We start from the raw sequence: 10,748 nt of genomic DNA on the forward strand, positions 1-10,748 counted from the left end.
CAAGCAAAGCAAAAGCCATGCTAGTGGTAGTGGAAGTAGTGATGGCCAATCTGCGCTACAACACAACAAGTCTGATCGAAAGCCTGTCAAGTGTTATGGATGTGGCGAGGAAGGTCACCTTATTCGAAATTGCGCTCAGAACAGGAGGAAGAAACAGCATAGACGTAATGAAAATCAAGGGAAATTTGATAAATCAAAGCATAATGCTTCTCCTGCTGATGGGGACAGTGGTAAGGATGATGGAAGTGGTGCCAATGTTTTTGCTGTTGGATTCAATGTTGCAAAATGTAGTGTTCAGCGTTAATAAGGACGTCACAGATAGGTATGGATATTTAAGGGTAACGAGGGATCGAGAGAGAAAAGGGGAAAATAAGATGGCGGCAAACACATGCTCATGTATTGATACAGAAAGCGTTTTGTAGATAAGTTTATACAGTATTAAATTGGCGACGAGTGATTTATTTTGGACGAAGAAAGTATGGCTACTACATTACCAGAATTTCCACCCTTTGATGTAGGTTTGGAACCTTCGTCACTGGGATTACAATGGAAAAAGTGGACAGCTCGGTTGGAAAATTTGTTTATAGCTCTGGCTATCGAAGATAAGAAGCGACAGAAAGCGCTTCTATTACATTATGGTGGGTCACAATTGTGCGATATTTACTATACACTTGAGAGTGAAGAAGATGAAGAGTATCAACATTTAAAAGCTAAGTTAAATTCATACTTTGAGCCAAAGATCAACATTACTTTTGAGACATATAACCTTAGACAACTAGCCCAGGCAGAAGACGAGTCTATCGATAAATTTGTTACTAGACTTCGTGAGGCTGCTAGTCGAAGCCAGTTTAACGATACTGCACGGGAGATTAAAGATCAGATTGTACAGAAGTGCACCTCTGATCGGCTGAGAAGGAAGGCGCTAAGAGAAGACCCAAGTTTGGATAATCTACTGAAGGCGGCACGTGCGAGTTGGCTGACCATCAGGCAACAGCTATGGAAGGTGAACCAGGAGTTCTAAAGGTGGGTCGAAAAGATGCTGTTGTTAAATCTGATAACAAGGATCAGTTGAAGCCAAAGGATAATGACAAGGTATGTTTCAGCTGTGGTGGATCATGGCCACACCCAAAAGGAAGGCGTTCCTGCCCATCTTACGGGTTAGATTGTAGACGGTGTGGTACAAAGAAGCATTTTGCACGCATGTGCAAAAACAAGAAGAATGTAAGAATCATTGCTGGGTCGGACGACAGTGAGACTGATGATGACAGTTATCGGGTTTCATCAGTGAAAAGTGGCAAGAAATGTCGCAGACATGTGACAGTGAAAGTTGACAGTCATCCGGTGCGCTTTCAAGTTGACTCGGGTGCTGATGTCAACATTATGGATGAAAAAACATTTTCACATATTAAAGAGAGAGTAAAATTGTCAAGGTGTACCACTCGACTTTATGCATATGGCTCCAGAAACCCTTTGCCACTGTTGGGCAAATTTACGGCAACGTTATCTAACAGTGAGAGGTATGACGTTGCCGACATTTATGTTGTACATGGCACCCAAAATGCGGGGTCACTTCTGGGGTCAGGATCAGCAACAGCATTGGGAATTCTGAAAATTGTTAATCAGGTAAATGTCAATGGTAATCAGAATGGGGGCAGAGCTTCAGCAACTGAAAAGGGTGCTCGAGTATCCACACCACAAGGGCAAACTGGCTCGGTTAACTCTGTCGATCAATTGGTGGCAGAATATGATGATTTGTTTCAAGGAATAGGCAAATTGAAGGGGGTACAAGTTAAGCTGCATATTGATGAACAAGTCCAACTGGTCGCACAGAAGCACCGTAGAGTTCCTTTTCACCTGCGAGAAAAATTAGATGCTGAACTAGAGCGTTTGGAGAAAGCTGAAATTATCGAGAAAGTCGAGACAGCCACAAATTGGGTCTCGCCAATTGTCATTACGCCGAAAAATGGCACTGATGAAATACGCATGTGTGTTGATAAGGGAGCGCCCAATCGAGCAATTAAACGGGTAAGGCACGTAATTCCGACAATTGAAGATCTACGGCATGATGTCAATGGTGCGAAGGTCTTTTCGAAACTGGACTTGGCAAATGGTTTTCATCAGCTGGAGCTCCACGAGGACAGCCGAGGGGTTACCACGTTCTCAACACATGTAGGCCTCCGTAGGTTTCGCCGTCTCAACTTCGGTACCAACTCTGCGCCAGAGATTTTTCACGAAGAGCTTCGTAAATTGCTCACGGGAATTAAAGGTGTTCGTAATATTCACGACGACATCCTGGTAACAGGGGTTGATATTCAAGACCACTACAGAGCGTTGTCAGAGACATTCCAGCGACTTCGAGAGGCAGGCCTAACACTTAAGCGATCTAAGTGTGAGTTCGAGAGGTCCGAGTTGACATTTTTTGGACTGGTTTTCACCAAGGATGGAATTCGCCCAGATCCAGAAAAAGTGAAAGCCATACAACATCTCAGCCCCCCGAAGAATGTAGCTCAACTTCGGTCATTCTTGGGAATGACAAACTATTCCGCACAGTTTATTCCGGACTATGCGACTCTCGTTGACCCTCTTCGTTCTTTGACAAAGAAAGATGTTCATTGGGTGTGGACAGAAGGAGACCAAGAGTGTTTCGACAAGCTCAAAGAAAGCTTAAAAGAAAATGCTTTGCTGAATTACTACGATCCTAGCCTCCCTACGGAAGTAGTGTGTGACGCATCTCCAGTTGGCGTGAGTGCTATATTAGCTCAGTATAAGTCGGGGGAGACAGTGCCGAGGGTAATTGCATATAACAGTAGAACGCTTACACCCGTGGAAAGAATGTATGGCCAGATAGAGAGAGAATCTCTATCAATCCAGTTTGGGTGTCTAAAAAACCAGCTGTACTTGTTGGGTCACGAGTTTACGGTCGTAACAGACCACCAGCCATTGGTCTGTCTGTATAATAATCCCCGACGCCCAGGACCATTCCGTGTGGAGAGAATGAGGTTAAAGCTGCAAGGTTTTAGCTTCAAAGTTGTATATCGCCCGGGCAAGTTTAATCCATCTGATTATACTTCGCGACAGCCTCTGTCTATGGTACATTCCACCAAGGCAGATCTGGCTGCGTCAAAAGAGTTGGAATCTCACGTACACTGGGTGGTTGAAGGAGATGTGCCATTGCCTTTAAGCCTTAACGATATACAGAGAGAGACGATGAAAGATCGGGCCCTAAGCAAAGTCTATGAACATTTACAACAGGGAACTGTTTTTAGAAAAGAAGATAAAGATCTACAACCTTATCAGAGCGTAGCTGGCGAGCTATCTATCGCGCATGGGGTTATTATTCGAGGCCGGAGAATAGTCCTGCCCACGTCGTTGCACAAGAAAGTAATTAATACCGCACATGAAGGACACCAAGGTCTAATTAAGACCAAACAGCTCTTACGATCCCGAGTGTGGTTTCCAAGGTTGGAAAAGAAGGTGGAATCCTGCATAAATACTTGTATTCGGTGTCAAGCAACCGTACATACGGCATCGCAAGAACCGGTTAAATCCACAACACTACCAAACGGTCCATGGGAGTGTTTGTCTATGGATTTCTATGGCCCGATGCCATCGGGAGAATACGTGTTAGTGGTTATTGATGAGTATTCTCGTTTTCCTGAAATCGATATTACTACGTCCACGTCTGCCAAAGCCACGTTGCCGAAGCTCGATCGCATCTTATCCTCATTTGGAATTCCCATCAGTATTAAAACAAATAACGGGCCACCTTTCACGTCTAAGGCGTTTAACGACTATTGTCGTCTTATGGGAATTAAGCACCAGTCCATTACTCCCAGACATCCACGGGCCAATGGTTTAGTGGAAAATTTTAATCGTATGGTCAAAAAAGTTACACGTACGGCAGTCATCGAACGTAAGTCGTGGAAACAGGAACTATACACATTTCTAAGGAGTTATCGAGCGACTCCACACTCCACAACGGGCGAAAGTCCAGCTAATCTTCTGTTTTAGCAACGACGGTACAGAGTGCGCCTGGCTGAGCTTCCACCGCCAGCAGTCGATGACAAGCCGGTTAGGGATCGTGATGCGAATAAAAAAAGAAAGACAAGAAGAACAGGCGTCAGTTGCAGAAGGATCAACTAATAAATTTAAGCTGTGGCATCAAAGGATGGCTCACTTGAATGCAGGACAGATGAAGTTGATGGTTTTAAAACAGATTGTGACAGGCACTGACATGCTGGGATCTGGGAAACTGGACTTTTGCGAAGCCTGTGCCGAAGGTAAATCTCATCGAGCACCCTTCAAACCAGTGGGAGAAGTACAATCAAAGAAACGATTGGAGCTTGTCCATAGTGATGTTGTTGGACCTATGAAGATTGAAAGTTTTGGTGGTGCTGGGTATTTCGTGACGTTCATTAATGACTATTCGAGGTGTGTAACCGTTTATCCCATTGCACACAAATCAGAAGTCCTAGATAAGTTCAAAGAATGGGAAGCAGTTGTTACAAATCAAGCGGACTGCAAAATTAAAACTTTGCGGACAGATAACGGAGGTGAATATATGTCGACTGAATTCAAAAATTTCCTCAAAGAAAAGGGCATCCATCACGAGACAACTGTACCCTACTCACCACAGCAAAACGGCATCGCCGAGCGTATGAACCAACTGACATCAGGTGCTCAACAAGAGAGAGAAAACCGCCTGTTTATTATCACGATGAATATGCTAGTATTGCAAGAGCGAAGCATACAGCCCTCTATGTAACAGAAGTTGAAGAACCGACAACATTGAAAAAAGCACTCGAAAGTGACTACGGTGTACACTGGAAGACAGCTACTGATTCTGAATACAAATCCCTAATGGAAAATGAGACCTGGGAACTTGTAGAATTGCCACCAGGAAGAAAAACAATTACCTTTAGATGGGTATTTAAAGTCAAACATGATGAAAATGGGAAGATTGAACGGTTCAAAGGACGTAGCGAAAGGTTTTCTTCAGAAGTCCGGGATTGAATTTGATGAAACATTTTCACCTGTGGTTCGGTTTACATCTATCCGAACTATTTTGGCCTTTGCTGTCTCTAGAAATATGTTTGTCCATCAAATGGATGTTGTCACGGCTTTTCTGAACGGGACACTTGAAGAAGATATTTATATGGAGCAGCCTGAAGGTTATGTTGTACAAGGAAAAGAACACCTGGTATGCCATCTTAAGAAATCTCTTTATGGACTTAAACAGAGTCCACGATGCTGGAATAAGTCATTCAATGAATTTATGCTATCCCAGGAATTTGAGCAAAGCACAGCCGATCCATGTGTGTTTATTCGCAAAGTCGATTGTGAACTGACCGTAGTTGCTGTGCACGTTGATGACTTAATACTTCTAACCGAAAGCGATCAAGAAATGATCGACTTAAAGGCGGGTCTCGCTGCCCGTTTCAAGATGAAAGATATGGGCAAACTACATTACTGTCTTGGAGTAAACATCAAATCACTGGACCGTGTTCTGCAAATAAGCCAAGGACAGTATATCCACAAGATATTAAACAAGTACAACTTACAAGATTGTAAACCTGTATCAACTCCGATGGACGTGAACGTGAAGTTGGTCAAAGATGATGGTATCAGCAAATCTGTAGATCCGGTTATTTATCAATCGATGGTGGGAAGCTTAATTTCGCGGCTATTGCAACACGACCAGACATCGCTCACGCAGTTGGTACTCTGGCAAAGTTTAACTCGTCTCCAAACGAAGCGCACCTTACCGCTGTTAAGCGAGTATTTCGATACCTGCAAGGAACAATTAGATTTCAGCTGCAACACGAAACGAGTGACAAAAACATGGAAGGGTATTCCGATGCCGACTGGGCCGCAGACTCAGAAGATTGAAGATCAACTTCAGGAAATGTGTTTCTAATGTCCAACGGTGCCATTAGTTGGGCAAACCAGAAACAACCCACCGTTGCACTTTCAACTGCTGAGGCCAAATATATCGCCTTATGCCTGGCAACACAAGAAAGTGTATGGTTACGACAACTGAGCAAAGATCTGCAACTAGATTGTTCAAGTCCAACAATCCTTCACGAAGATAATCAAGGGACAATCGCAATGTCAAGAAACCCTGTTCTGCACAAGCGCACCAAACATATTGACATTAAATTCCACTTTGTACGAGAGAAAGTACAAGATAAAACAATCGAACTTAAGTATTGTCCTACTCAAGAAATGGTTGCTGATATCTTCACGAAGCCTTTAACACGAGAACAGTTTGAATGTCTTCGAGCAAGACTCGGACTTGTACAAGTGTAGTAATTAGTAAATGCTGAGTGAGTGGGAGTGTTGAATATAGACACTCAACATTATTGCATGATTATATAAAGTATATGTTAACTATTAGATGGACGCACATATAGCAGGCGCATGTTACGTATATAAAACGTTCTTGTTATGTTCGCTGTAAAAGGATATTAAATTTTACATATTTGTACCACTTTTTCGCTGGATATTTATCTATAAAATCAACACCGCATTGAACATCTAAACACGATATCTTTTTATTTTTCTAAAAACCTGACACCACAAATAACAGAAAAGTCCTAAACTTCCCGCAAATGCGCAAAACAAATTTCCGCTACATAAAGAAGCAGGAGCAAAGGGATTACTGTTTCCGATTTCCATATTTGACCGAATCACCGACACTTTGGGGAATTTTGTCTTTAAGTTTGGCTATTTTTGCCACAATTTTCGCCCGACACAGGATATTTTTTATGCCTGTATGTTTTTGAAAATTTTTGAAATTTTTTGAAAATGAAATAACAAATTTTAAATGTGGAAGACTGCATTTCGAAAATGAAACTAAATACTTCTATTTTTTGCTCATTCAATTGTATTATTTTGTACGTTGTGGAAACACGCTAGTCGTCAGGATGTCCCTTTTTGGTGGCTTTACACCAAGAGCTCAGGCTGTGGAAAATGTTAGCACTTCTGCAGCATTTGAAGACGTGAACTTCCCGAGCTTTTCATTTCGAGCGCTTTTGAACAAATATGAGATTGGACGAGGAGGGTTTTCCTCCGTTTTTACAGCGGAATTACCACAAAGTAGAGAAAAGGTGGCTGTGAAAAAGTTTTAAGGAAGTGATCAAATAGACGCCAAAATCTTACTGAAAGAGGCAAAACTTTTAAACAGTTTACGACATCCAAACATCGTAGGATTTAAAGGTATCTATAAGGATAATTACGCATTACTTCTAGAGTTTGTCCAGTTCGATTTCAAGCCTTTTGGGATAGACCTGCAGGGGAGTTCTCTTGCGGAACTACTGTGTCATTTTGACAAATCCGACTGTAAACACGTTTCGGAAAAAGTGTTTAATCGGGCTGTGGAAGATGTGGCACTTGGAGTCCAATACCTTTACGTCAAAGGACTTGCCCACCGAGATTTAAAGCCGGCAAATGTTCTTGTCTCGAACCAACATTACAGTGGCATGACAGACCAAAATGATATCGAAAGAGAAAGTTTAACATCACCTCTAGTGTGCAAGTTAACCGACTTTGGTGAGAGTCGATCACGAGAAGTTCAAACCAATACCATCATAACCAGCAAAACAAGTAGGATCAGTAGAGGCACACCAGTTTTTATGGCACCGGAAATCTTAGTCAAAAACTCGTCTGTCAGAAAAGCCTCACTACCGTTTTTGCAAAAAGCCGACTTGTGGTCGTTTGGAATGGTCGTGTTTTGTATCATTAACCCAGGTTTGAAACATCATTACGAGTTAAACATCCAAATGGAAGGGAATATCAAGAGCGCTGTTGTGTGTTTAGAAAAGATGATGGAGTGTCGTTCAAAACCGATACCACAAGAGAAGTATAGCAGGAAGCAAAGCGAAGAATGGAAAGAATTGCTCGAAATTTATAAGTCGTGTACTGTTTTTGAGCAAACGGATAGGCCCAATATCGAGGACATTGTTCAAAGGTTACATTTACGAAAGTCACCATTAAATGCTAAAAGAAGTTCTGAAGATGCCTCAGGCTCAGACGGTGAAATACATCTTAAGGTTAGCCAAGCCTCATTTTTTGAACAATGTAACAAGCTTGCAGCAAACCAAATACAAGCAGGTTTTGTGCTTGACCAAGAAGAAATCAATCAGCTAAACTCGTATGTAACATCAGGCGATGCCACTAATAGTTGCACGTTTCTTTGCTTAAAAATTGCTGATAGCATTTACGAGCAAATGTTACCGCTGCGACAAATTTATGGAAAGATGTTGCTGAGATATCTGAAAGTGTTATCTTAACTCTTCCTGAAGATATAAATAATATCCGCCAGATCTCATTGACCTATGATGTTATGGAAGCATACACATTATTGAAAAACGCTAAATTGCTTTCATCCGACTATACATTTACCGAAGAGTTACCATACGCGTTCGGTGTATTTTCAGATGAAGGCAAGGCAAAGCTGGCCAAAAAGATTGAAGAACTCATGAAAAATCCAGGAGAAACACTCGTCGCGCTATATACATGTGAACCATACACTCTACTTCTTGGTTTTATTTTGGATAGCCTATTTATTTTGGATACACACGCTGTTCCAGAAGATTGTGGTGGAATGGAAACAGGCATGGTGAAAATATTCCATGGGCCACCAGAAGTGGCGTCAACATCCGCCTGCTCGTGGCTGTGGAAAAGGCTAGAAAGCGCTGGCGTACAGAATGGCCCACAATCCCTCTCTGTTATGAAGACAGAAAAATCAAGGTATTTTTCTCTCATTTATCTTATCAATTCACTATGATGACTTTGAAATTTCTCATTCAACTCATTAAATTATTTAATTGGACGAATCAGAGGAAAAGAATACTAATAACTTCTTATTAACCAAGAGCGAGGTCTTTACTGCGAAATATCCGACTGAGGTCTTTTTGAACAGACCGAGCTCAAAGAGCGAGGTTTGTACAAAAAGATCGAGATCCGATATTTCTCGGTAAAGACCGAGCAAGCGAGGTTAATAAAAAGTTTATTATATGGCATATGGCAAAAAAAAAATGCGTATTAGTAGCCTGGTACGCATTTGATAAAAACAATAAATATTGAATTATTTAGTTTACCAAAACAGTCCAGAGACGTCTTATTAATTTATACAATCAAAAGCAATTAAAATTTCTTTCGAGTATTCATTTGGGCCTTTTTCATTCGGAATTTATCTGTCTGTTTTTCATCTCGTAAATGGATCGCCGGTAACGCTGGTTTTTTCGGGAAAGTGCCAGTCCATTACGGGAAAGTAATGGACCGTGAAAATTCTTCTCAGCCAATCACTGAGCTCTATTTAACCGGAAATGACGCTTGCCATGTAAAATAATAAATATTAATATAATAATATAGGAAACAGGCCCTGATTGCGAGTACTAACAGCAATGATGTGATTGAAGATATTCCGTCAAATATGGTAAGTAGTAACTGTAGTTTGACAAAAGAGTTAAATTGATGTCATTAGAATCGAGTGAACACGATATTAAAATATGCTTTTGCTTAGAATGTTAATTGTTCTTCTCACGACAATCAGTTTCAAAACCTGAGAAAAGATTTCCTAATTTCCAAAAATAGGTATATATTATTATATGCAATAATATATGATATACATAAAACTATGTTTATATGAAAGCCTAAGCTCGTGTGTAAATTTTTTAACGAATTTAAAAAAATGTCCTTCCTACGCAGTTTAAACGGCCGAGGTGAAGTGTGCATACCATCTCCAACGGCACATTTTGAAAAACAACAAACACCACTTTCGTTTCCCTCAACGCAAAACTCAAAAATTTGTGATTAGCTCATCTGTGGTATCAATTATTTAGTTATAAAATTGTATCTTAGCTTATATAAAATTGATCTAGATTATTTTGATTTCGTTGTCTGATGAATCTGATGATAACTTATTGGATACTATTTCTGGTGAGAAGAGTGAAGAAAGGATTAATACTCATAAAAAACAGGTTCCGATTAGGAGTACCAACTGCAACGACATAATTGAAGATATTCCGTCAAAATTTGTGATTTATATCTGCAGTGTATGATATTGTAGAAAAGTGTAGAATACAAAATTAATATTTTGTTTTGTTTAGAATATTGACCTTTCTTCTCATGAAAAGTTTTAAAACCTGATAAACGATTTCCCAATTTCTAAAAACAGGTATATATTTGATTGCTTATTCAGTAGATTTCTATCTAACTGTGCTAATTGTAACCTGCAATTTTGAATGGTGTTATTGACAATATCAATTTGTTTGCATAGGTACTAATAAGTCGTGTAGCTACCTCCAAAAACATTTACTTATATTCTAAAAATTTAATCTTTCTTGCGCAGCTCGAACAACCGAACATCGTCACTGCCAACATTGTCATTTCCCTCAACGCTGGTAAACACACGATTGTCTTTCGGAAGTATAAAATGAATTTTCCTTGTGATATATATATAATTGGATTTAAACTTCTTTCAAGGCTAAATTGATTTGTTTGTCTGATGAATCTGCCGATGACTCTGATTCAGACGCCCGAAAGTATGCAAGATAACTCAAAATGTTAAATTTAAAATTTCGTAGTGTTGCTTAGCTTTCCAAATTATAAACAGTAGCAATTATAAACTTTTAGAAGAAAGGTCGTAATGGATAATACAGATGCCGAATATGACTCCTGCCACAGTCCACCTTCAAATAAAAAAGGTACATATTTATAATTACAAAGGTTAATATTGAAAATTC

At 40.3% G+C, this 10,748-nt stretch overlaps 1 protein-coding gene across 1 annotated transcript; it reads left to right on the forward strand.

The window, feature by feature from the left end:
* The first annotated feature begins 478 nt into the window (after nucleotides 1–478).
* Nucleotides 479–4,011, forward strand: LOC114543255 (uncharacterized protein K02A2.6-like). Its single transcript, XM_028562319.1, has 2 exons — nucleotides 479–883; nucleotides 988–4,011. Exons 1-2 carry the CDS (start codon nucleotides 479–481, stop codon nucleotides 4,009–4,011), a joined length of 3,429 nt encoding a protein of 1,142 aa, XP_028418120.1.
* Nucleotides 4,012–10,748: the final 6,737 nt, after the last annotated feature.

The sequence above is a fragment of the Dendronephthya gigantea genome, unplaced genomic scaffold (genome assembly GCF_004324835.1).
Source record: "Dendronephthya gigantea isolate DGI-Jeju-01 unplaced genomic scaffold, DenGig_1.0 000427F, whole genome shotgun sequence".
Lineage (NCBI taxonomy): Eukaryota > Metazoa > Cnidaria > Anthozoa > Malacalcyonacea > Nephtheidae > Dendronephthya > Dendronephthya gigantea.